The 27,909-nt window shown below is 36.0% G+C and overlaps 1 protein-coding gene across 1 annotated transcript in view; it reads right to left on the bottom strand.

Moving 5' to 3' along the window:
• LOC145661068 (uncharacterized) overlaps window positions 1-23,162 on the bottom strand; it is a 47,516-nt gene extending 24,354 nt beyond the window's left edge. Inside the window, exons 1-3 of the mRNA XM_081726510.1 lie at window positions 23,119-23,162; window positions 12,687-13,246; window positions 9,360-9,464 (exon numbers count right to left, since the gene is read on the bottom strand). Of these exons, the coding sequence (XP_081582636.1) occupies window positions 9,360-9,464; window positions 12,687-13,246; window positions 23,119-23,124 (671 nt within the window). The 5' untranslated portion in view covers window positions 23,125-23,162. The remainder of the gene's footprint in view (window positions 1-9,359; window positions 9,465-12,686; window positions 13,247-23,118) is intronic.
• Window positions 23,163-27,909: the final 4,747 nt, after the last annotated feature.

The following is a 27,909-nucleotide window of genomic DNA, read 5'->3' as shown; positions in this document are numbered from 1 at the left end:
CTCTCTCACGGAAGGCGTTCCAGAGGAGATGAGGGCTCTCATAATGAGATCGTTAACAGTGGAGTGTCGAGAGTATCTGCCAGCACTGTGAACACATGATAGGCCATGTATACCTTTCTTATCCACTAAACTTCCGCAAGCAGGGCACTGGTGTTGTTCACAGACATCTGCTCCCAAACGTAACGCACAAGCGACTCGAAAACTTTCGTCGGGAAGATGCAGCCCTAGGGATGAAGATGGGATAGCTTGTAACCAGGCACCTGCTTCAGGGGAAGAAGTAGCAAGAAGACGTGCCTTATCTTCAGGATTGGTGGAGGACTGAAGAATAGAAGATAATCTGGAGTCTATAAGAGAAGCGTCCCATGAAGTTTGAAAACTTCTCTTATCAAAATCGGGTAGATCCAGTCCGCCGCACGATATCCACTGGGAGATACAATTATTTATCTCAGCTTCTGAATCCTGATGAATATCCTGGCGAAGAAGAGAAGTGATCAAAGGCATAGAGCTATACATGGATGAAAGGAAAGATGGAGTAGCCAAGTCAAGGGCTCGACGAATTCCTAGACCTCCGTGATCCACAGGGAGAGATGCTTGTAGCCATGAGTTATCTGTGAGAGAGCAGTTTAGAAGAGATTCTAGTCCATGTCGGATGGATTCATCATATTGTTCCAAAAGATCTGTCTCATGCCAGGATGGAAAACTACGAAGGAAATATAGCAATCTAGGAATGGCTAATGAGGCCCGTAGGAGATAAAAAGCTGAGTGGGTAGATATCTTAGATAGGCGAGTGAAGAAGAGATCTAATTTAGATATCTTGTCCAATAACAAAATGCGTCGAGTATCAGTGTGTAGCGCAGCACCTAAAAGGGAGGCTCTGTCGGATGATATAAGTTGAATTCCAGGTGCAACTTCGTTGAAAAGGGAGTAAAGGGTGTTAGCCTGTTCGTTTGAGACTCCCAGGAAACCGACTTCACATTTGCAGAAATTGAGCTGTAATCCAATGTCACGAGATTGAGTACGAATCTTTGACAAAGCTTTGAGGACATCTTCTTTGTCTCCAGCTATAGTCCCATCGTCGAGGTACCAAATGTTTAACTCCGTATTGATATTTCTGACAATAGAGTGAAGTGTTAACGCAAATAAGGCAGGTCCTAAGGGGTCGCCTTGTTGAACACCTCGTTGGGAGAGTATGATATCTTCACCAAAAAATAGATGACTAGGCTGTGAGTAACACTGATGTATGAAGGTGTATATATAAGGGAAATGCGTTTTAACGGCTGTAAGCATAGAGTCTCTGTTAATTTCGTTAAATGCATTCCGGAAATCTAGTTTCAAGAAAATTTTCTCCTGTTTGTGGGGATGAGAATAATACAGTCGGGCGACATGGGCCATGAGGAACGCACACTCCCAACTGATGTGGTGACAAGAAAGTAGATAACGGTTCTCTAATTCTTTGGCATACTATCTTAGCTGAAAGCGTCTCCAAACGTTACCGACAGCGATGGGGCGTATATCACCACTTTTCTTCCTTAACGCTATAAGCGACGCTCCAAAAAATAGTGGTCTAATTTCTGTAGGTACGTTTCCAGTGAGGATTATGTGAAGAAAATCACTGATAGTGCTTAACAGACGGTCGCTAGAATCGATGTCTTGGCACAGCAAAAGATCCTTGAGAATGGAAGGGCGTAAACTGTCCATACCTCCTGCAGAGCCGGAAGAGAAGGATCGAAGAGCTTTCTGTACTTCTTTGACAGAAACTCTAGGGACGGCTGGAGCGTTGTCAATGAGTGCAGGGGGTGTGAAAGTATGACTGTGTGTAGGGTGTTTGTTGCGTAATGCATCTAGCACTGTAGCTTCTGGAGGCGCCAAAGTGTCATCAGAGACGAGAAGTCTGACTGCTCCACGGACATCACCATCGGAAAGTTTGTTCTCGATAACCTTGATGTTGAAGGAGACTGGGTCTGTCACTCGGCGAGGTTTGGAGGGTCGTTGGTGGCGATAAAGAAGGGCATCGCAGCGAGAATTAGTCCAACTTGTGATTCTTTGTTTCACCCATGTAGTCAGATTGGACACTTTGTTCGTTCTTGTTGGTAAACAAAGAGTTACGTAGGGGAAGAAGAAGAGCTCCTTCCACGATTGCAAGTTATTAGTAGATATAATATTCTGCAGAACGTGACAGAGGGAGTCAGCCAACGCTGGTCTAGCTCCTCGAGGAACTCTACGAAGAATAGGCGTTATGGACTTGAGTTTTACGAGGAGGGTATTGCATTCTTCAATTGACATCTCGTTGGACCTAAAAATACAGTTGCTCAATGTAGTGTGTGAAGTAGAATTGTGTGAAGGTGAAAGCATGGTAGTGACATTGGGCGATGTGGGTTTGGCTTTGGTACTAGTGAGATGACACTTACTGTTGTGGATTGCAAGGCCTCTTGCATTGAGTCAACCTTGTATGTATCAAATTTTTGAAAATTAAGTAAATCAATGTGTGACTCTTCTGGTACAATATAATCAGGAAGCATTTTAAAACAAATATTCAAACACTAGTGCTAATAGTGTGTATGTACATAACGAAAAGTAAAATCAAGTTGTTTTTCTTCATATTGCAAATATTATTTCCTTATCTAGTTGTAATATCACATTAAGCGCCCTTTTTTTCATAAGCTATTCTAATAAGCTAAAGTTTAATGGTATTGGTATTTGCTTGTATTACTCGAAGACAATGGTACTTGTGTAGTATTTCAGTTTTGTTTCAATACGAATATTTGTTCCCCTTGAAGGTCGTACAAGTATTAGTGTATAAAAACTACGAAACCAAGATACACTTATGTATCTTCCTTGTTTTGTTTTATTGTGAACATTTCTCTTAATGAAAAATGCCTTATTGTTTGGTTAATTGACAATACATGTGTTTTGTTTCAAGGAGCTTTGAACGAATCGTGACAACTTTTTCTGTTTATCTGAAAACAGAAGTAACTTTATGACAAATAATAACCGTAGTTCTGTGGAAAGCACAGTAGTATCTGACATGAATTATTATTAATGTTTTATCACAATGACTTCTTTAAGGTTAGATGCACAGAAAAGAAAGCACGTAAAAGAATAATAGTAAGTCTAACATTTGTCAAGTAAATTGTATATTTTATTAATATATTAAAAAAAGAAAGTAGTACAGGAAGTTTTCTTGAATAGTGTTGATTATAGAATTCAGGAAGTGTCGTAGCAACTTATTATGTATTTCGAAGGTACTCGTCACAACGTTGTACCCAGGGGACAAGGGACAACTCGACAACTTCCCTCCATTTAAACTCTCTGCTGTTTAGGAAGAAAGATACTACAAGATAAAACTTTCGTTCACGAAATTATACTGTATACAAACATGAATGTACAAATGAAGCATAGAATAGGTTCATCACATCCGAAACACAACACAAAAACGCACACACCTCTTGAATAAAGAAAAAGTGTGATCTGGGACCATTTCAATAAAATATCGACTATTAGGGCCTCCCGAGATACTTTATGAAGTTTTTAAATTGTTCCAAAGATTGTCCCCTCAATTTAACTTGTAAGGAATGGAATAGGCCTACTATACTATATCCAGAACAACTGAAAACAATTTAAAATGTTGTTGTGGCCCTCTCATCTGAACAAATGTATTTCTCTTAGAGTAAGCATAAATGTATTCTGGGGCCCTACTTCAGTAAAACGCGAACTGAGTTACTAGAAATAACAAAAATGTTTATTAAAGTTTTAAATTCTCGGGGGCCAATTTTCATATTCCGTATTTTAATAGGGGACCCTACATCTTATATTTCCACGGGAGCCCTTAACGAAAATTTCCAAGTTATGGCTCTGGCTGCACCATCTTTTTTCTGAATTATAAGCAATTCAGTGACAAGAAATTAAGATGATTGGTTGAGTTTGAGTTTAACGTCTCGTTCAGTACCGAGGCTATGTAAGACATTAAAATACAGTTAAAGTTGATATCCAAACCACAGTGTTCTACTGAGAATCAAAAATGGGATTATATAGACTAAAAGAGGTGAGCCGAATTGCAGAGGAGACAGATAATTTAGCTTTCTTTATACTCATACGAGTTTGAAGTACTGATGAAATTAGTTAGCAGGTAGGAAGAAATACTCAACTCACTGATGAGGAGCTATAGCTAGCCAAAGGTAGCACGTTTAACGTGGTGGTGCGTGGTCAGTACATCAGCTCTTAGGTATCATTATTTCTGACTTTCTGGACCTGAGTTCGCTACTTCTTAATTCACGTAGCTCCCCAATTGGCTCATGATAATGAAAAAATGAAATGTAATCTTTCACTTTTATAGCCCACGCCACGATTATGCTTTGGACGCTTTGTGGCATGAATAAAGTGAGAGGGAACGGGAGAACACAAGAAAACTCACGCAATGGTGGCTGTGTACCCTAAGTCCTACTTGGCGCGAGCTAGAATCAAACCACCAGAGGGCAGCGTTCTACCACTGACCTACCGCCGGCCCTTCATGTTGATGAATCAACACCAGAAAATGTTAGTGGTCAAATTGAGAATAGAACCAAGGACAGATTATGAGGTCGCATGTGCTAACAATTCAGTTAAGCAGGTTCATAAATTAAAGAAAAAAAAAACTTGAACACACTCTGTTTCTTTACTGATGTTCTTACTCGCACACGGAGACGGTACATTTTGATGCTTAGACTGACGAGAAAGTGCTCCTTCCCCCCAAAAGAAGAGAATTCAATACATAATTAATTGTTCCGATTTGTTAAAATCTTATGTAAAGTTAAAGGAAGCTTTTGAAAAATGTATTGCTTTAGCATGACAGAACAATACTTTGTGATAAATTATAAGTAAAGTAGTATTATCGCCAATCGTAAATTGGATATACTGCATGTTAGCAGAATCAATTTTTGATATCACTATACATATATACTACAAGGGGAGTATACTTAAGCGCGTCAGACCCTTTCCTACGCCACTGATTTTCAGTGTGGATTTATGCATGCGTTTAGAATAAAATATACCAAAGATTGAATAAAATATACCAAAGATTGAATAAAATATACCAATTTCAAAGACATTTCTCACACTTCTGTCTACTGCATAAGCAGCTATATGTATTGTTTTGTTAAATACACTAATACCTCCTCTCCCGACAATTCTTTCAACCAATCGCAGCATATAAACACAGCAGCGATTCCGCCAAACAAACGCATGAACTTGTCAGATAGGTTATGCCCTCGATTAATATCGAACGTGTCCAGCCACGAATTTTGCGCAAGGTTGTCCAAAGGTGTTAGGTGAAGGTAAGTGAGATTTTTCAACCTAACTATCATTATAAAACATACTTTACAATAGAAGGAAGTAAAAATAAGCAACATTCGTAAATAATAAAATACAGTGCAATAATGAAATGTTACTTTATAATATCATTTTATGTAAAGAAATATACAATAAAAGTTATTCAGTTTAGGAATAATTTTTTGAACAACTTTTAAAAAAATACTTTTTACGAATTCAGAAAACTATTTTCTATGTCATTTTACTCATATCATAAAAATAATACAGTCACAAGTGATATCTACTCTAAGACCGAGTTACACCAATGGGAGCTTTAATTTCGAAATATGTTGGCGGCAATCATTATTATTAAGTATTCTCCATTTTGATAGGTCCTGCGACTGACGAGGTATTTTTAATTTTTAAAAAATTATTTTTTTTATTCTTTTTAATTAATTAAATTTTTAATTAATTTATATTTTATTTATTAATTTAATTGTTCAAAACAATAGGAAGTAAAAATTGGGAACATGTTTAAAATAGATTGAATAGAAAATTTTTCGTGACTGAATACCTATATCCTTTTAAATTTTTGAAAACAGTAGTCAGTTTCAGATTTTGCCACAGGGGGGAGGTGCCCATGTCCATACAATTTATTAAAAAGGCATATGTTTCTCAAACTCAGGGGGGGGACAATTACTTCCCGTTCCTCCCCAAATAATGCCCTTTGCCAGAAAATAATATCTCACAATTTATTTCACACATCTTGTAAGTATGACATAATCATCATTGATATGTTCCGCAGTTTGAAGCATAATGGTTGTTATTCACAGTCCAAGTTCGAATCAAAATTGAAATAGAAAAAAAATTCGTAGCTAGTACGTCCAAACATTCTTATGTCCTTCTAGATTAAAATAAATATATAACTCATATTTCACTCATCAGATAATAATATAATAATCTTAGTTGACAACCTCTCAAATTAGACCGGGGAGCGGCGCCAATATCAGGTGGAAATTCGAAATCCGTTTCAAATAGAACGAATGGAAAAGTTTTGGTGGCTGATACCTTGGAACATTTCCTCAAAATTTAAGAGGTCAGAGGAGAACAAGGGCACCCATGTTGTGGTTTCCAAGGGGAGGGGCAAGTATAAGCGACGTTTCAAATATACTTTCAAATTTTGCTGTAACTAATGTAAAAATTCTATTGGGTTTTCGATATTCCCAAATACAATTTCCTCTTGGGGGAGGGCGAGCGTCCCACCTTGTTCCCCCCTGATGGGCGCCCTTGGAGGAGAATATTGTATTTTTCGTGGAACACTCTTCGTAAGTGTAAATACTCATTGTAAATATATGTCAATAAATCATTTACACAAATCTTGGGTCACATTTATCAGTAGCTAAAATAATTTTCCAGTTATGTGAATTGTCACCTCTTACGGTCAGTGTAAGCGATACGCTTGATATATGACATTGCAATAACCCTGTGTTCTAGAATTGTAACTCTCATGGTAATATTAGCAATTTCAAGGTCGGAAGTTTTTGACAAAAATCTCATTCAACTAGAGAATGATAAAAAAAAGTCACGCAATCCATGGCGTAAATATTTAATCTCTTCTTTTGTTGCAGGTGATAAGTGACGATAATTAAGATAAGAAACTTGCGCAGTACAGTACCACAGTAGTGGTGTACACACATAGACTGGAGGGAAGAATTTTCATTCTGGAAAAATGCATAAATTTCAGTTGCAAAACTACGCACACGCGCATGTTATGCAGAGGCACATCCCGAGAAGGCATTTCCGAATAAGTGAACCATTAAACGTCTGTACGAGAAATTCTAGAAAACTGGGAGTGTGTCAGGTGATCCCTGAAGAGGCAAACTGACAACTCTCACCGAAGACAATTGGTGGATATCAATGAAGCCATGAGGAATAGTATTCTCATTGGGTTGCGTGATTTTTTTATCACCCTCTCGTAACTTTTCTGTCATTTGTTTCTTTTTAAAATATGAGATTCATTTCAAAAATAATGCACACTAATTTTATTGTGACTTACACGTAGAGAAGATCTCTCGAAAGGCCTTTAATATAATTTGCCTTTTTGGCAATGACAGAATCTCAACGTGCGGATAGTTTCGATATTCCATCAAGAACGCCATCTTTGTGAAACTGTCGAATAGTTCGGGTAACGGCTGTATAAAGTTCTTCCAGTCATGGAAACCCACGTCCACGCTTAAGTTGTTTCAACTTTGGGAACAGGTCGTAGTCTGATGAATTCATATCCAGGCTGTAGCGAGCATGAGGTGACATTTCCTAACCGTATGCGAAGTTTTGAACGCACAGTATTCGCGGTGTGTGGGCTAGCACTGTAGAGAATCAACTGCGTTCGAGTTTTGTACATTTTTCTGCGCAGTTTTAGCAGGAATTCACAATAATACGCTGCAGTGACGCTTCTTCTACATACAACTATGACCATTATGATAATACTTTGGTGATCGTAAGCAAAAACCATCATTTGCTTAACCTTTGAGGTCGGCGACACTTTTTTGGTCTTGGAGAAGATGAAGCTTTCCACTGGCTGGAATGTGATTTCAACTCGGCTCAAAATCTCTGATCCACGTTTTATTAATAGCAATAATGCGACGTTGGAAGTCTTAACCTTCAACGTTGAATCTTTGCTTCGCACCGTTGCATTGTCCAGACGTGTCTGCTTCTGTTCAGGAGTCAAAAAGTGGAGGACAATATGGAATCTCTGTGATGTCCTCATATGTCACACACGATCTTGTTCAAGTGCATCTGCCACAAGTTGCACACTTCTTTCATCGGTTGATGCTTTCGGCCTTCTTGGTCTTGCATCATGCTTTATGCTCACACGATCACTACGGAAATGAGTATCCCAACGAGAAATTGTACTATGGTCCACTGTTCTCTCACCACAAACTTCACGTAAAGCACAGTGAATTCCTGTGGGGGGTTCGCACGAAAAGTTTTAATCTATATATACAACTCTGATCGAGTGTCACGTTACTCGAGACACCTGCCGCTTCCATTTCCAATAATTGTCAGCCACACTGAGTTCAGTAGAGAACACACAAAAACAGGTCCAACCGTCTCAAGACATCAGCTTCAACTGACGAAATATTTGTCTCGATTGCATCATCTACTCATCAGTGTTGCCATAGTGTGCAATATTTATGAAATTACCCTCGCATATTCTTATCGAAAAAGAATCACTTGATAGCATCATAAGAATGTATCTTCGTAGCTAAGCAGTTAACGCAAGCGCTTTTGTACGCCTAGTCCTGAGTTCGGATAAAAACTCAAATGATATGGGTCTTACTTTAAGCAACATGTCCCATCTCATATAGCCTCAGTTCTGAGAAGCAATGGTGCCCATCCCCCCTTATGTCCATGACGCACCCCCCTTAATTGTCTATCCATAGGTGTTCTTCGATGAAAAAAATATTTTCTATTAATTTTTACACCCCCTCAAACATATTTATATAGATTTTTAACCCCCCCAAATATTTCAATGACGCAGTTTGCGTCATATCCCCCCCTTGTGGGCACCCCTGCTGAGAAGAGACGTTAAATTGCAATCAGTAAATTAAAGAGGAGTCGAGAAGAAATATGTGTACCAATATCGACAAGATATGCACTAGAAAAATAGCCGTCTTTCCAGGACATCAAAGACCATTCCAGGACACTCGAATCCAACAACTTCATGTCAATCTCGACCTTTTGTACTTACATGAAATTATGTTTGACCACTCAAGGAAATTTTGGAGGAACTTAGACCAATCAGAGGATTCCATACTTAACACCATAGATCACCTGGAATCTTCAAGGAATATAAATTCAATGCCTACTTCCCCATAAAAATGAACATTTACTGTATGAGTTGGCGACGGTCTGTACTCATTTATTACCGCTCTGAACCCAGGTCATTATATGTCGTTATGCTAATCACTATATGAGGCAAGGGTTCACACAATCTGGCACTCAAATATGCAATTAATTAGTCATTTACTGCTGCTAAGTATTAATAATAATTAGAATGAGATAAATGAACTTACGGAGTAGAGTTGACAGACAGGACGTTTGGAGGTAATGCCGCAAGGAAAAGACCAATAGGAATGAAAGCAGCCAATACGTTTAGGATCTTCGTCCATGGACTTACACTAGAGAAAAGTAAAACAAATTGGACATCAAAGAACAAATATTTATTCTCGAACAAATAATTAGGATTTTATAATTAACAAACTAAACTATGTACTAATAACAAAAAAAAAAAAAAAAAACTAAATTCGTGTTATATATGCAAACCAATATAGAGTATTTGTACTGCGTAGATCAGAGATATGAAACCAAGAAATACCAATTGTCAAGATATATATATATATATATATATATAGGGTGGTAGGTAATTCCACGGACAAACTTTGGGAGGTGATTCCTTATATGAAATGAAAGAAAAAAGTTCTGATAAACATAGGTCGAAAAACGTCTCCTTTCAGAGTTATGTACCGCCGAAAATTCGAAAAATCATGTTTCGAAACGCCCTGCCTTAGAAACTATAGGACCTATCCCAAGCGGTTTAAGGAATTACACAGGAACTAGTATGCGATCTATCTAAATAACCATGTTTTAACATCCTCCGTTATCGGCGAAACGAACGCGCCATTAGTACTTAAAGGAGTATCCCTATACCTCAACTTCCTTTTTACAGTTCGTTTCGCCGATAACGGACCACGGTAGAACATGGATATTTAGATAGAGCGCATACTAGTTCCTTTGTAATTCCTTAAACTGCTTGGGATCGGTACTGTAGTTTCTAAGGCAGAGCGTTTCGAAACGTGAATTTTCGAATTTTTGGCGGGTGATAACTCTGAAAGGAGACGTTTTTCGTCCCATGTTTATTAGAACTTTTTTCTTTCATTTCATATAAGGAATCACCTCCCAAAGTTTGTCGGTGGAGTTACCTACCACCCTGTATATATATATATATATATATATATATATATATATATATATATATATATATATATATATATATATATATATATATATATATATATATATATATATATATATACGCACACATATAATTAATAATAATAAAGGGGGTTAGACCTAGATGGCGTAGTCGGTGATGCGTCTGTCTCCAAACGAAGGACCCAGGTTCGTTTTCGGTGAAGGAGGGTATTCTCGTTCTAGAGATGGGCACGAGCGAGTTCGAGGGAGTTTTCATTGAAACTCGACTCGACTCGAAACAGACATCTTTGAGCTTGACTCGAGAACTCGGCTCGAAAAATTTCCTCCAACTCGACTCGAATTTGACTCGAGTATCGAGTCGAGTCGAGCCAAAACGAGCCAAATGCTTTGTGTAGTTTCAAGTACTTTCTTCAAGTATTCTACATAGACAATATGGGTAATTATTATCAATGATGCTACTACTACTACTATAACATTATTATTATTGTTATTATTATTATTATTATTATTATTATTATTATTATTATTATTATTATTATTATTATTATTATTATTATTATTATTATTATTATTATAGCAACACCGTGTATAAACATAAAAGATAGGTGGTTTGTATCTGAATACTAAAAACTAGTTGACTGCTGACTTCGGTAGTCATGAAGACTAGGAGGCAAAGACATTACGAGGTGCTGGGTTTCGGGGGAGCAAGTATCCGGGCTCGAACCAAAAATCGTTAAAAGTTAAAAGTTAGAGAGCGCTGGCCACACATGTTCAAAACTGCTTGGTCCGGGTTTAGGGTTCTCAACGGCTCGGCTCACAGCTCATTTCCTATCGAGCCGAGCCAACAGCTCACGCACCCAAACCGACACGAGCCGAAACAAACCGAGCTGATGGCTCACCCCAACCGAGCCGGCTCGAGACGATGGCTCACCTGAGCCGAGTCGATGCCTCATCACAACCAAGTTGGCTCGAGCTGTTCGCTCAATTAAACCGAGCTAAACCGGTTAACATCCCTACAGGGGTTGGGCTTCTGCTTCGGCTCAAAACTTTCACCGTGCAGGTCTCAGCCTTGGTGGTGAGAACTACAGCATATACTTATGTTAGTGCTCAAGACATTTGAGGCTCTCTCGTTATAAAAATCAATTGTCGTCTCGTTATCGAGACGAAGCGAGATTCGAGCAGTGTCTCACCTCATGAGCAACACTAAAAATATTCCACATTACTGCTTACATTTCTCATAGCTTTCGCTTTCCAGTCAAGTCAGGAAATGATTTCAAAACGAGTTAAAACGAGCTAAACGAGTCAGCCATTTTTCAAACTCGACTCGACTCGAAACTCGACCGACTCGTGCCCATCCCTATCTCGTTCTATGCTCGTCATTCTCTGTCATTCTCTAGGAGGATATTCTCGTCTCGGATATTTATCAATCTCTAGCAAACGGATACCTATGGAAACCTGATTGAATAAAGGAACTCAGCAATTTAAAGCTTTTTTATGGCTTTCAGAAAAGGTGGTTTGTGAAAAGTACCTTAAACCACCACACAAAAAAAAAAAAAAAAAAAAGCGTGCGAGACCAGTTGTTATCGCTATGTAGCCAACCTAGTTGTCCACAAACTTCTGTCGAGCACTTTCGATCCTTTAAAGCTTAGTTACGTAGTACACCATCTTGTTGAAGGAAAATGTCATCTGAGTAAGTGGCGCATTCAACAGGGATGAGATGGGGTGGATGAGATGTTATGCAAAAATAAATATTTATCGTATTAAGATGTAGATACAAACTCCTGAAATTATACGAACTTGGAAGCTTTGACACCGTTGACGAAACTCTGCGTACGCTACTCGTCTGGATAATGATTGTTCTTCAACATTTGACATTACTAGGGTGCAGGAAGTGGAGAGACAAAGGAGTATGGTGTATTTCCACCTGGCCTAATTCACATTAATATATCCTCATCGTATAGCATAACGTATTGTACGGTAAGTTGCAATAATAAATGGACACAGGTTTCAGCTAAGGAAATGGAAAACGGCAAACGTTGCATTCTTAAAAAAAGAAAAAAAAAAAGAAAAAAAAATTATCACCATTGTTTATGAATATTTAAAAGATAATTTTTTTAGAGTTGTCAGGGATACCGTGAATGCTATATTTATGAGGAAATCTAAAGAAATGTTGCCATCATCATTATTTATATTATTAAAGGTTACATCTGTTCTATATCGTGCTGAAGCATGTCCTATCTTAAAATTAGTAATTTCCAAGAAAGATTTATTGTGATAATGTGTCAAAAGAAATGGAACTTCAGAGAATTTCTGTTTCCCGCCAATGTATTAGTGATACTGTGTAGCATAGTGAGATTCCATGAATAATGATATCTGTTATTGATTAGACTGTAAATTAACGATCTTACCCGCCAACTGAGCTGAATTTACTGGTGCTGCTGGGTGTAGACTCTTTGCTACTGTAGGTACTGGTTGATGGAGCTTCGACACTGCTATAAGATGGTGGTTCATACAGGAGTCCAGGAGAGCCAATGAAATGAGTGGGAGCTACAGTATGGCTATACACATAAGGCAGTGGCTGTGAATAACCTTGGAAATTCCTGTTATCATCTGCAAACGTAGTTCCTCTGAAATCAGTTTCGAATTTAACAGGTTTTGCCGCCATTCCGCTCTTCGATTGAACTTTATCAGAATTTGAGCGTTCCTGTGTGAAATTAACAGGCGTTGTTATTCTCTCCATGTTAATGGAAGCCATGTTCCTCCATTCGGTCTGTGATGGGGCTGGTGGTGATTGTTGCAATTGATTCTGTTGGTGATTTTGGTGGAATTGATTTTGTGTTGTTTGCGATTGTTGCTGCTGATGTTGTTGGTGCTGCTGTTGCTGCTGTTTAGGGTCCTCAGAGGCCCACACAAGACCTCGAGATAACACCAGAAACCACCATAGCGTTCTATAAAGAAATCTCCTTTCCTAGAAAAGAAAACACATATAACATAAGTTTATATTAAAACTTATTACTTAATATTATTTTTTTATTTCTTAAAGTTTCATTGAAATGCTTTTCTCCTCAATAATTTTCCTGTTAGTGCCTCAGATTATTAATATTTTGCCTTATCAGTTGGTTCGTTAACTGTGAATGCAATTTTAAAAAAAATAACCATTTGTTTCCTTTATAGAAACTGATCTGTAATTATTTATGTAAAGAAAATATCTACCCACTATTAGGACAGATAATAAAAGACTGTGTGGAAGAAATGGTTCAAACTTTCTTGACTTCTGTACTCACATCGTCAACATTACGTTGATCAAATCGAGGCTGGCCAATACGCACGAAATATTTTACACAAATGTATATAAAAAGTTTTTCTTGTCCTGAATATACTGCAAAATAAGTACATATACTTTTTCAAATATCTCTATTCACTTACGCTCACTTTTTATGTGTATAGCCCCGAAATCTTTGAGTTTTACGTTCCACGGTCATTGCTATGTGGGCTAAAAGAGACTGTGATGATGAGAAATAAATGAAAAATGGTAGAATGAAGAAAATGGGAGAAAACGGGACAACTCCAAGAAAACTCACGCTCACGGTGTTTGTCCACTACAAAGTTCACTTGGCGCGAACGGATCGAACCAGGGATCCTACGCACCAGAGGTGCACGCTCTACCACATAGCCACCGCGACAGTTTCGAGTTCGGTTACTGGAGACGGTTTCTTGTCTCGAATACATACTCCAGTAGTAGTTCGTATTAGTTAGTACTGTTAAATCGAATAATAAGTTGTTATCCGAATAATTTATTCGCTATCTGAATAATTGTTCAAAGATTTATTCAAATAACGAATTTTATTCGAATATTTCAACAAATCATTATTATATTTTTTGAATAGTGAATAATTCAAATTTTAACAGCACTATTTTGTATCTTATACTATTTCGTACCGCATCGATGCTGAAAAGGGATGTCAAACTGTCATTTTCAATCAATCAATTAATTAACAGAGACTACTGTCATTACGAGATTCACTCGTAAAGGCTTCTATTTTTAGGTTGGCAAAATTTAAAATATTTGAAATTTTGTGTTTTAAAAATTTTAAAGGTTTTTGGTTAGCAAATTTTTTTTTTCAACTAAGGTTTCACGTGCCTGCTGAGGCCGTTGCAGTTTAATAACTTTAAAAAAAAAAATCTGCAATCTCATGTTCTTTGGTTATATAAAATATTTCCTTTAAAATTTAGTAGTAGTGTAAAAAAAGAGTAAAAGAGAGGAACGAGAGACGCAAACAAAAATATTATTTAAGTTACCAAAATAAAATTTCGGAGTAACTTCAAAATATAAATGAATCGTTAAACAAATTGCATTTTAAAAGTAGTTACAAGGCTAACAATATCAATTTGTATCCAATTCTTGATAAATTCAGAAATTTGCGCGCCGACTACACGAGTGCTCCGGGGCTCCAGTACCCACAACAAAATAAAATAAATATTTCACACTTGCCATTATCAAAAAAATTATAAACAATTAAAACATTGAGATGGAAGTTAAAATTTCTCACCTTTAAAACATAATTGGTTATTATTTTTTCCTGTTTCAAATGAGTTTCTGCAAAGGCAACCAAGCAACACATTTAAGTTATTTTTCAGTTTATGTTCACACCAAAGTCCTTGCGCAGTTCTTTCTGCAATATTATTGAAATTATTTCTTTTATGAAGTTTTTTTTTTTTTCATTTTAATTTGTATGAATGTGGTATTTTGTTTTTAAAAAATGAAAATGAAATCTTTGAGTTCTACGTCCCACGGTTATGCCGATTAGGCTAAAGGAGACGGTGATGATGAGTAATGAATGAAATGGTGGAATGAAGACAGTGGGAGGAAACGGGAGAACCCCGAGAAAACCCACGCACACTGTGTTTGTCTACCACAAAGTTCACTTGGCGGGGGCTGGAATCGAACCCGGGACCCCAAACATCAGAGGTGAACGCTCTATCACTGAGCCACCGCGGCCCCGGTATTTTGTTTTAGTAACGTATTGATAATATAATTGCCTCTTCCAATCATTGTGCATCCTATAAGTTGTTTGAAGTATAAACTTACTGTTATGATTATATATGTTGAGAATATTCATTACAGTAACTTATCGTTAACCTTGGGCCCGGGTTTGAACCCATTTCTCTTGTGTTTAAGTCAGCCGTGTTACCGACTGAGCTAGGGCAACGAGAACTTATCCTTATGGTACCGATATATTTTAATTTATCACAGCACAACCCTTTATGATAGTGTTCATAAAACATATTAACTAAAAGAAAATCAATCAAAGAATATCGAGATTGTCCTGTAAACAAATAACACGATCCGACATTGATATGCACCCACATAAATTTTGAAACGTCGGCGCCAATGTTCAGAGATATAAGAAGTTATTAGGTAAGATGTATATTAAGAGGACAGTACTTCCATTTCATGTTAGGTTAAGAGCGACAAGAAATGCATGTAACATATTAAAAATTGGAGCATTCTCGAAGATCGTCAGTTTGTAATTTAGACATCTAGATGGAAAATATAACAAGCTCTCATACTTTAACAGAAACCTCTTCCGAAGGCGGAGAGATGTAACAATTTTATACAAACATCAAGGAAATAGATATAATTATCTAAAGAAAATTGAAATCAACTCCTGATTAATACAAATAGTAACAAAAACCGACTACATACAAATCTAGCTAATATTAGAACACGATAGGTACACTAGTGTAATAAAATAATTCTGTCCTATCATCTCTATTAAAATACTTTCATTTTATTTACTTATTTATTTACCCCATATTATTGAATTCTACTAATTTCTATTTCCTCTCAAATTCGTAGAAAGTAAATAGCAGCATCACAGTATACTCCACAGTATGAAAGAGTTTGATTAGTCACAGTGTACACAAGGTGAAAAATGAAGTTGGAATTATTGTATTTCCCGTCATCCTCCATTCCCCACTCTAAAATTTTTAGTAAGACGAAGGAATATTTGAGAATAGGAAATATTTAAGTGTTTAGATTTGTCTAATAGAAAGTCAATTAGTTTTATTTTAGAATAGTATTGCACGAACATATTAAGATCCTGAGAATTATACTAACCCGCCAATCCCAATAGTACTGCGAGTAGGCTATCAAGCAACAGGCGATATCCTTAATTATTCCCATAACAATACATGGAAAACCGTTTGCTATTATCTAGTATAGTTTTAAATTTATTAAAGTCTAAAGTTGTATAAATGATTTAAATTCACATGGTATACTTTCATAGTGAACGATTGGAGGACTTAGTAGAAATGAAATTTCAGTTTATGCCTTCGGTTACGTTCTGTACGTTAAAGGAGACGGATGATTAATAAAAGATAATGAACATGAAATAGTAAATGGAATGATGTAGGAGGTAATGGGAAACTCCTGAGAAATCCAACGAACTCGATGTTTTCAACAACGTGGTCTGGGATCGAACCAAGAACCACTCGCACCTGACGTATGCCTCCCCTCAAGAATTTAGTATACAAGAAGTATATTAGTAAACGTTAATCGATGATTGATCATTTTCTGTTCTCATATTTCAATTGTTTTCTTTCTGTGAAAACTTCAGACTACTTTTACAAAAAGAAAATAATAATAATAATAATAATAATAATAACAATAATAATAATAATAATAATACGCATACATATGTATAAGAAATTACAAGTTAGTTTGCCTATGTATGACAGATGTAATAATGCCAACAGGGCTTCTGTATAGCCGAAGGGCGTTAAGCTTACGTTCCCTGTGATTGCCTAGTCAGATCTGTATGTTGATTTTTGCGTTGAAATACGTAATATTACTACTAAGTAACTGAAAAGTTACTAGAATCAAGAAGTAACATATTTTTGCATTAATATCACAAAATGCTAGTAAGTAATAACGGTGAACTAGATCAATACAAGTGAACTTTGTGATGGACAAACACCGTGTGTGTGTTTTTTTTTTCTCAGGGTTTTCCCGTTTCCTCCCACTTTCTTTATTCCACCATTTCATTCATTTCTCATCATCACCGTCTCCTTTAGCCTAGCTGGCATAACTGTGTAACGTAAAACTTAAAGATTTCATTTCATTTCATAGATCAATACGAACACACAACAGTAAAAAAAAAAAAAAAAAAAAAGTGGTCCAAGAAATGTGTTCCATTTTTTATTTTTTTTAAACAGATATTAGCTAACCTACCAGAGACGTTCTGCAGCCTTATGGTAATGTTTAAATACTGTTCTTTTAAAAGATAAGATGATTGAACTTTTTTTAAAAAAAAAAAAAAACTGTTCTATCAAGAGGAGATTTTTTTAAAAATATTATCCATATTGTCCACCAATGTATGGTTGAGGGGGAAAGAAGTGAAATTGGTACCGAATAAGGAGATAAAAATCTCCAATAATAATAATAATAATAATAATAATAATAATAATAATAATAATAATAATAATAATAATAGTATGATTATGATAATGAAGAAGAAGAAGAAGAAACCTATCCTCGCTTCCACAATACATTAGTGATAAAACAAACATCAAAATTTCATACAAGTACCCATCAGTTCTAAAAGGCAAGAAAGCACTTGTCTTAAACGACGTGCTCATCGTCTCCATGATAACTTGCAAGATTTATTAGATCTTAATCCGCACATTGCTTGTTCTTCTGAATGAAAAAAAAAAAAAAAAAAACTAAACAAAATCGAATTCGATATTTCAACCGATTCACATGTTGTATGGCCCATACATGCGGAATAAGTTATTCCTTATGTATGGCTATCTGTTCGTCAGTCTATTTTTTTTCCATTCATCCATTGGTACGTAAACATGCCTAGATACCAAATTTTAAAGCCTTCCTGAAATTCTACAGAGTGGAAGAGTAATATACATACTGTAAAGTGAAAATCAAAGCTCAATTTACTCGAAACCAACTCTAATAATTTTATTTAATTTTAGAAATTAATATTTCATATTGATAGAGACTATCAATATTGGAATTACCTTATTGATTTCCATGTAACGATTTTGTAGTGCTTTTACGATTTCACAATTTCGTATTGCGTATCCTTATTAATGTAGTATAAAAATTCCCTCATTAGTGCAGAAATTCCTTCGCCACTATTTTAGGCAAGATGGGATTAGGGAAGATGGGAATCCCCATCTCGCCTAAATTCGTGTCTTGAAAAAGTCAGTGACTGATTAATCGATGGGCTAGATAGGAACCTGTCTGAATTGTGAGGGGGATTATATTTAAGGGGTTTCTTTTTCTCTTTATTTTTTATTCTTTCTTTTTTTTTACTTTCTAATTTTACGAATTCTTTCAATTATCATGAACCTGCTTGTTTATCATTCGTTCTATCTTTACGCTTTTCAAACGAAGAGTTTAACTAAGAATCATATATTGTGTATGTGTGTCTGTGTGTTTGTGTATGAGGGAGAAGGGATTTATTTCGATCTTAGGTTATGTGGCTTTGTAGTGGACAATTTCCTGTCTTTATATTTTCTCTGAGTTCCCTCATTTTACTCCCACATTCTAATTCTATCAATTTTTTCATAATAATTCATTTCATTAATCATCCGTCTCTCCTTGAGCCTGCTCGACTATCTGTGGGGCATAAAACCAAAAAGATTTCGTTTTATTTATGTATGTGTGAGTCGCTCTGATTAGACAAAATCATAAAAATAAACTCATACTTTCTGAATTATTTTCATAGCATACGCAGAAACAACCCTGCCAGAAAGAGTACTAATTACTGTAACTTTATTACCGTCAATATATTATCATTCGTTTATTCAGGTATTCAATACTTTATCATTCTTTTCTTTACTATTAGCTATCAAGAAATAACATGATGACTTGCGCTTTCTATGATGATTTTTCTGATTTCTTCTTCAAATTTAGTTACATATCACTTGGTTCGTGAAAATTAAATTTTGTGATACACAGTTCTAATATTTAGTAATTAAATTTGTAATTTAAATAATCTTAATAATGTAAATTCATTTTGAGCGCATCTGTATCAAAATATGTGTGTACTCATGATTGTGCTTGTAAATGTTATGTCGGTCTCTTGCTTCCCATTGGAATCGTTCTTTTGCACTTTAGGAAATATTCTTTGCACTCCTTGAAAGCGTTCTATTGGTCCCACTGGAATCGTTATATTGCCGTCTCCTCCCTTGGAAAAAAAATCCTGGAGAAGTGCTTGGTCAAACGCATTACAAAGTGCATTGATTTGAAATTTGAAGCACCAAAGTGCAGTGTAAGATGTATCGTGTCGTGCATAAAGTAATAATTTCTCTTTTAGATTTATTTTACACCAGTGACATTTTTATCTGAATAAAACGAGGATATGCAATTAGTGATATACATTATTGCATTTCACGAATAATACACGAATCATTTTCTATTCATACATACGCAGTAAGAAAAAAAATATTGAAAAGGCTCATTTCACGTATCTCCACAATTCTCATTGGTATTTTAATCCACTGAATTCTATTGTAGCCTTAACAGCTATCACTTAACATTTCTACCTTTGATGTAAGTAACTTCGTTGGATTTCGTTTCGTTAAAAGTACATGTGCAGAAGTATAATGGGACGTACATGCACCAGCATATATACTTACCTCAAATGTAGGAAAGAACGACCGTATACGGAGGTGAATATATATTTTTTTTTTTCAAAATAGTCTAGCGCATAACCACCAAAAATTCTAGCATTGCATAAATGTGCACGTGGTATGTTAATATGTAGATTCACTTGTCATAAACTATTGAGCTAAAAATGATAGTTCAGGTCTGACCAATCAGCCAATTTTAAAGCTGTTTGTTAGATTTTAAGGATAGTCTCACCTTTCAAAACCTTGCAAAATGGAAAATATAATTTGAAACTTTTACAATGTAATTTAACAGCCAGTGTCGCCAATTAGTTCCTCATTATTGATTAGTGCGTTACCAAACAGTAATGTTGCCCCCGAAACGAGAAATCAGTTTTTTCTATTTAGTCTTCGTAAATTTTGTGAACATCGTCTTGAATCTTGAAAACTTTTCTCGTGTCGTACCGTTTCGTAAATTTATTTACAAAATTTATGTCCTAATTCCCTCCCCCTTAATTTTATCTACAAGTTACCAGAATCCTTCCGCGTTGCGAGTGGTTCAAGAATGTAACAATTTAAACCATATTTGTTAGTAAAGTACATTATGTGATTACTTTCGTATCTTTAAACGTCGATAAATTCTCTTCATTGTGTTCGTACAATCACATTATCAATTTGTAGTTTTTATATTACGAATAATGAAACATTAAATCAGTGTTCGCTATCTAAGACGTACATAAAATCTTTTTATTCACACCTTGTTCTCTTTCTCGCAAAATATCATCTCTATATAACTTACACTTCTCGAGATATGGCTGCTTAAATATCTAGAAATTTGAACTTTTTGGCTAATATCTGGGAGACGGTGGTCAGTTGGCCAGTAGACAGTTAATCAGTGGTCACTGGTTACTATTTGGTACCAAAATATTTACCATCCTCTTAGGTATTGATCAACATAACCTCTCTATAACTTATAGCTCCCAAGCTTTTTAAATATCTAGAAATTGGCCATTTTTGACCAATATCACGGGAACGGTAAGTCATAGAGAGATGATATTGGTCTTAATCAATACTTAAGAGGATAGTAAACATTTTGGTACCGATATTAATTGGTGGCCACTGGCCAAACCAGTGGCCAGTTGAACAGTGGCCACCAGTTATTGTTTTTTTATTTTTTAACCAAAATATTTACCTTCCTTTTAGATATTAATCATCACCAATACCACCTCTGTATTACTTGCGGTTCCCGAGATATGGCTCCTTAAATCTCTGGCAATTGGACATTTTTTGGCCAATATCTCGGAAACGGTAAGAGTGACGCAGAAAATTCAATCACTTTCTCTGATAGTTTTTGATGCTCTATCGAATGCAGGGTTCAAAATTGAAATAATCGCAAATAACAGACAGACGGACAGAGAGATAGACAAACAGACACACAGACATAGAGAATTCAGTAACGAACTTTTTAAGTTCATTAACGAGACGAGAAGAAATCGATGGAAGACATTGTCTTCTTTTAAGACTTGAAATTTTATTCACTGTAACTTTCAGAATATCTGAGGGTTCTGAATCCTAAATATCTCTCACCTTCCGGATCACGGACTGGCTCAAGAGTCACAAGTTACCACCGGTATAGCATTCATAGAATCTATGGAAACGCCGCTTTCTATCAGTAAAAAGAACAATATATTAAGGAAACTTTAAAGGAGCGCTACTAACTAACTTATAGCAGAAATGTATTGCTATCTTTTCAATGTATTTTGTTACGGAGGATATTTATTCCGAAGGTGATCGTCCGCCTGGTTTTCGACAAAAAGCGTAATAAAGCTACGAAAGTATAAAAATCATCAATCTTTAGAACCTTTTAAAAAGGTATAATAGAGTAGGGCAGGGTAGAGTAGAGTAGATAAGTAGCATAGGGTAGGATCCGGTTAGCTTAAGGTTAGGGAAGTTTGAACCCATTTTGTTAAAATTAATAAAATGTATAATAGTTTCTCGTATCTGGATAAGGATATCAACTGAAGCGTCTCTGTACACCTACAGCCATGTTCAGAATACAAATGCTCGTTACTTTCCCACAACCCAACCATGCAGTAATGTTGAGCGACATAGTTCCCTCCGCTTGCCAAATAGTTCCCATGTTTGCTCTCCTTACGTGTTATCAAGCACAGAAACGAGAAAATCATCCATTTCTTCCTGGGAAATTTTCAAAATTTTGCTAGAAACGGGCGACCAACTTGGGAAGTTAACTCGTAGGGAGCGTCCAATTCACAATAATTCTACTAAGTTTAAGAAATGAATATTCAAACTTTACACTCAGGGCTGCTTTTTTTTTTCTTTCTTTGTTGAAAGAATCCCTGATTAATGATTCACTTTGTTTTCCGCATAAAATTTGAATTTTGATTTCTTGAATATGGTTGAATTTATGGGAATATTGCTGTTCTCTACAAAATACATTAAAAAGGAAGAGAGAATGTGACGTCATCTAGTGACAATAGTCGAGTCTTTACATTCATCTTAATACTGATCTAGGAATAACACAGAAGAATAATGCTCTACAAATAACAATTTCTCTTAATAACCACATGAACTGCTACAAAATTACACTGTTGATATTCAAGAGCGTTCTATTAACTTTTAAAAAGCTTTTTGAGGGACTTAACTAGAATTTTCTGCGAATAGCGGTGTCGTTTCGATTTCGACGATTCTAAATTTCCTGAAGACACATTAAACGATACAGTAAATGTGAAAAAATTTCGTTGTAAAATGATTGTATTAGCCTATATTTGATACGCTTTGCAACATTTTAAAAGAACGCTGTAAACTTCAACGATCAGCTTAACACAGTGTATTGTAATGCTTCATGAAAAGTCTTTAGCTAATAATTTCTTACTTTTACGTTATTTTTTTAAAGTCACTGCTGGAGTAAGTAATATTTCGTATGTACAGAAATTCCTAGATTGAACTCATATGATTCCATATGAGTAATTTTGCATGTTACATTTTGCAAATTATACCAGACTATTGTTTCAATCTTAAAATATTTATCAACTCCGATAAATTGCAAATATATTTTCCCTTAATATATGTATATTTTAAAACAAAGTTATCATTAAATGCAAAATCCATAATACGACAGATTTTCATTTAAGCATTATAATTATTTACTCTTGATAGAGTATTATGCACTTGAAGGTTTGATGTTCTTACCTTCATTTTCAAAACAACACTTCTGTACACAATGATAAACAAATTTCACTAACTTTTGTTGTTGTATCATATCTAGTATATATACCTGCGCAACATCCATGACGCATGCGCCATTGGCTGCAGTGGAAAAAGGCGTTTTGTGGTCCGCAGGAGAAACAAGAAAAAAGAGGAAAAAGCTGCAGTTAGACAACGCACAAAGCATAAATTCTGGGTCCACGGTCTGGTTGGTCCAGAGTGGCTCTCCTTTGACTCTTTAAGCTTATCCGACTCTCTTTCACTACATCAGGGCTGGATGGATGATCTCTGGACGATACACTTCACTAAGTTTCTTTTCCTTTATGACTTCTCCACTTTCAGCAGTCCAAGACCTTTGTATAGATGAAATACATTCTGTAGTTATCTGAACTTTTCCCCACAAAACATGTATAGCATCCTAAATGTATATTATTTCAGAATATATAGAATTATCAAATATTTTTCTGATAAATATACTAGAACAATAGAAAGAAATGCAGAAGTCTTATTAAATGCTTGCTACGACATGGATTTAGAAATAAACGCAGAGAAAACTAAAAACATGGAAGTTCATCGGGATAGCAATACTGTAAATTATGGATGCATTAAAATATCAAATAATACTTTCGATAAAGTGGATAATTTCAAATATGTAGGATCAATATTAACGGACTAAAACCTTAGCCATACAGGTACCAGTGTTGCTTCCAGCGGAGCTTTGATAGTGCCCCCCGAAGGAGACCAAAATAATACTTCTATAATATAATAATAAATAGAATAGTAGGCCTACCAGCAGTGCCCCCCCAGAACAGCTTTTCTAAAAGAACGACTGATTAAAACTACACTGATTTCTCTTTATATAAAAGAAGTCCTGACGTCAGTGCCTAAGCTTGAAACTTAAAAAATTGGATAGTACATAGGATTTGCAACGTTAGGTACCATTAAGGAATGATTTTTGGAAATTCTACGTGGAAACGGGGTGATGCGGGATGAAAATAATAATATGTCCATATCTCGGAATATCGTAAGGTTAGAGATATGAATTTTTTTATGTACATTTTTCATTTAAAATAATTAAATATATGTTACAGTATTTAAAAAAATGACCTAGAAGGGAAGATAGGAGGAAGACGGTTACAATTGTTCTCGGAATCCTTTAGAGATATGAAATTCATTTGGGGTCTTCATTTAAAATGATAATTAGGGACTTGTTTAGGTATTAATCCAATGTTCTCGGGATTGCTGCCAGAGTGAGTGTTGCTGTGCTGAGCTTTCGTTACCATACAGCGGCAACATTTTCAGAGCTATTCTGAAGATGTTGCCGCTGTATGGTAACGAAAGCTCAGCACAGCAACACTCACTCTGGCAGCTATCCCGAGAACATTGGATTAATAGTAGACACCAGCAAAGCTTCAAGATCATATTGACTTGTTTAAGTTTTTCCTAACGTTTGACCTAATGAAAGAAGGAGGAGTTGTGTAGTTCTCTAATATGTCTCTACGATGTGTTCCAATTTTATTTATTTAATAAAGGGAATTGATAATTCGAAAATTCCCATATGGTATATTGACAGGCATTGAAGATTGAAAAGCAAAGAATGAGAAGTAGGTAATCAAAATAATATGATCATTTGCTCATATTAAGGCACTAAGTATTTTTATCTTATAATATGTTCGTATTTTTGTATCAGCATCTCTAAGCTTTATTTTTTTCATTTTTTATAACTTGAGTTATTCTTTATTCATTTCAAAAGTAACTTTTATTTTCTTTTTTGAATAATGGGATTGAATTTCCATCTATTGTAAGTTTGATTGATATTATACTTAACACTTTATATCATAGGTTGTTGAATTAACATTGTCTATTTCAACTCCATTCCTTTTTTGTAGTATTATAATTATGGACATCTTTCCTTTTTATTAGAAGTAAATTACTATGTATCTTATGTGCAAATACTTTATGCACACATACAACAATCAATTCTTTATTAGTAAATATCAAATGCAGGAGACTTTGATTTCAGATAAGTTCTATACGAAAGATGCAGAACGAGGAACTCAAAATTACTCGCAGCAACACGTGGGTGCATTTATTAGTTTATTATAATGTCCTTAAACTTTCTACTCGTTAAAATCTGGGGGCCGCGGTGGCTCAGTGGTAGTGCGTTCACCTCTGGTGCTTGGGGTGCCGGGTTCAATCCCAGCCCTCGCCAAGTGAACTTTGTGGTGGACAAACACCGTGTGCGTGGCTTTTCTGGGGTTCTCCCGTTTCCTCCCACTTTCTTCATTCCACCATTTCATTCATTACTCATTATCACAGTCTCCTTTAGCCTAACCGGCATAAGCGTGGGACGTAAAACTCAAAGATTTAATTTCATTTTTTCGTTAAAGTCTGCACTAAATAATCATCATTTGTGGATTTCCCCTAAGTCTAAGTCCATACTCAAAACCACTTGCGCAAATCCATGGGGGAATAAGGAAGACATGTCCCCTCCAATCTTGAAACTGGAGGGGACTGTCCCCCCAATAATCCGATTTGAAATGTATTTTTTGGGAAAAGTGTGATGATTTGTGTCCGATTGCCACAAAGGAAAGTGAGATGAAATTGATGTTCCCCCAGAATAAGCTTACAGTAAAACATGCCCGCCTCCGAATGTTGATGACAACTCTGCTCCCTGATCCTCCACAGGATTGTTCTTCAACTTCACAATTATTTTCAGCATCCCTTAAAAGAAAAAAAAGAAAAAAAGAAACGGTCTCACTTGTCCCCCCCCCCCCCAATGTTGAAGACAGATTTGCGCCGCTGCTCAAAACATTGTACCACCACAATTAACATTACAACAAAACTTCATCAATAATTTACAAAAGCGGCTAATATCAATTAATAAAACATTGTCTGCCCAGTATTACACAACACTATATTGCTTTTATAACTTCCAGCATAGTATTGTATGCTTTAACTCTTAAATATAATTGCATTTTCAAAGAAAGAATTTATACATAATAAAGAATTCACTTGAAAAGTCCTTGTGAAGTCAGAATTTGCTTTAGTTTTACGTGGAGATGTGTTAAGTAGTTTCCTGGGATCCTATTCTACTGTGTGTCCGGTCTCTGTTGATTGAGATCATTTAATATTTTTATTCAAGTTATGCACTATTTTTTTTAAGTACAGTTGGAAAAGTGATGACCAACGTAGCAAAGGTTCACTGAACAATTATTGAACTTCCAGATGATCATGATTCAAACGTGACTGTGATCTCCTTACGTGTCAAGCTGAATGTAAGTTTGTCCGTCATACGAATTCACACCGTTGGCTTGACATACTTATAGATAACTGTAGGAAAGAGATCGTAGGCGAACCATGTTTTTTGGTGTGTCATTTTGATTGATATGCTTATCTTAAAAAGGAAGAGAGAAGAGTTTAAATCCTTTTTATCCTTAAAAAGAGTTCAAATCCTTAAAAAGGAAGAGAGAAGAGAAGGGGCCTCTCACATTAGGGAGATGGAAAACTCGGTACATAAACTTCTCACTATACATAAGTTGACACACGTCCCAGTGTTTAAAAAAGAAATGCTTTTAAAGAGCGGGAGAATGGGGGTGATGGAGCCAATTAATATTTAGACTCTCCACTTTGTATTCATAAAATGACTAACGTGAGGAAACGGTTGAGTCACTTAACACGTTCGCTGCTGAGGACGCCCGTCGGCGTCCAGTACTGAATTTGGCATATGCGCCGGACGCCTCTCGGCGCTTGTCCCTGCAGCTGATTCACTTTCCCGCCAGCTCTAGTGCAGGTATTGGAGGGAAAGTGAATCAACTGCAGGGACAAGCGCCGAGAGGCGTCCGGCGCATATGCCAAATTCAGTACTGGACGCCGATGGGCGTTCTCAGCAGCGAACGTGTTAAAACAATTTTTCAGACATAGTTGACACTTGGATTTACTGAGTTTTATCAGCATTTGTTGATTGAAATCTTAAAAGGGAGAAAGGGGTTCAAATATAACCTTCATAGACCTTTCATAAACCTATTCTTCCCGTTTGAAGATTGAGCATTTCAACAAATTACATTCACCATAGGGAAGCTTGTTTTTTAATATACTTTAAGAACAATTATTTTAGGATGTTTGTAGTTATTCTTTTGACGATTTGCTAATAGAAATGTGACATGAACTATGTTAAGTTGCATTTTTAGACAGTGTTTTATTTATTTTTTGAAAATTGCCTCAAAAAATCTGGGGAAAGACCCGCAATAAGCTACACTAATGATGTTCATATCAGAGATGGAGTGGGTCGGTGGGTCAGTGGGTCAAGTGGGTAAAGTTTTTTGGGTGGGTCAGTGGGTCGTGGGTCAACAGCATGTGACTCACTGTGACCCATCACCCACCGTGACCCACTGCGACCCACCAACTCAGTATGATCTATCGACCCTCTCTGCTCACTGCATTGTAGACAGTATCTTGTGAAGATTGGTAAATTTGTCTGCGTTTTACTTTCAAGATTTTCATTTCCCTTCCTTTTCCATTTGTTTCTGTCTACTTACCTGAGGTGAGTATATCTAACCAAGTGAAAAAAGAACTTCAGGCACTTTTGGATATTGATATTTTTAATAGTAATAATAGCAATAGGACTTACACTACTACTTGGCTTTCGAGACCTGTGAGTTTTTAGAGCTAACTACTGGAAAAAATACATTTTTGAATCACTGTAATATATAAATTATTATATAAAAAATTGAATGTGCCTGATCATCATGGTCAAATTGCAAAGTCAAATGAAAT

The sequence above is a fragment of the Thermobia domestica genome, chromosome 9 (genome assembly GCF_964235325.1).
Source record: "Thermobia domestica chromosome 9, izTheDome1.hap1.1, whole genome shotgun sequence".
Taxonomy (NCBI): domain Eukaryota; kingdom Metazoa; phylum Arthropoda; class Insecta; order Zygentoma; family Lepismatidae; genus Thermobia; species Thermobia domestica.
This window is presented reverse-complemented; position numbering and strand designations above follow the sequence as displayed.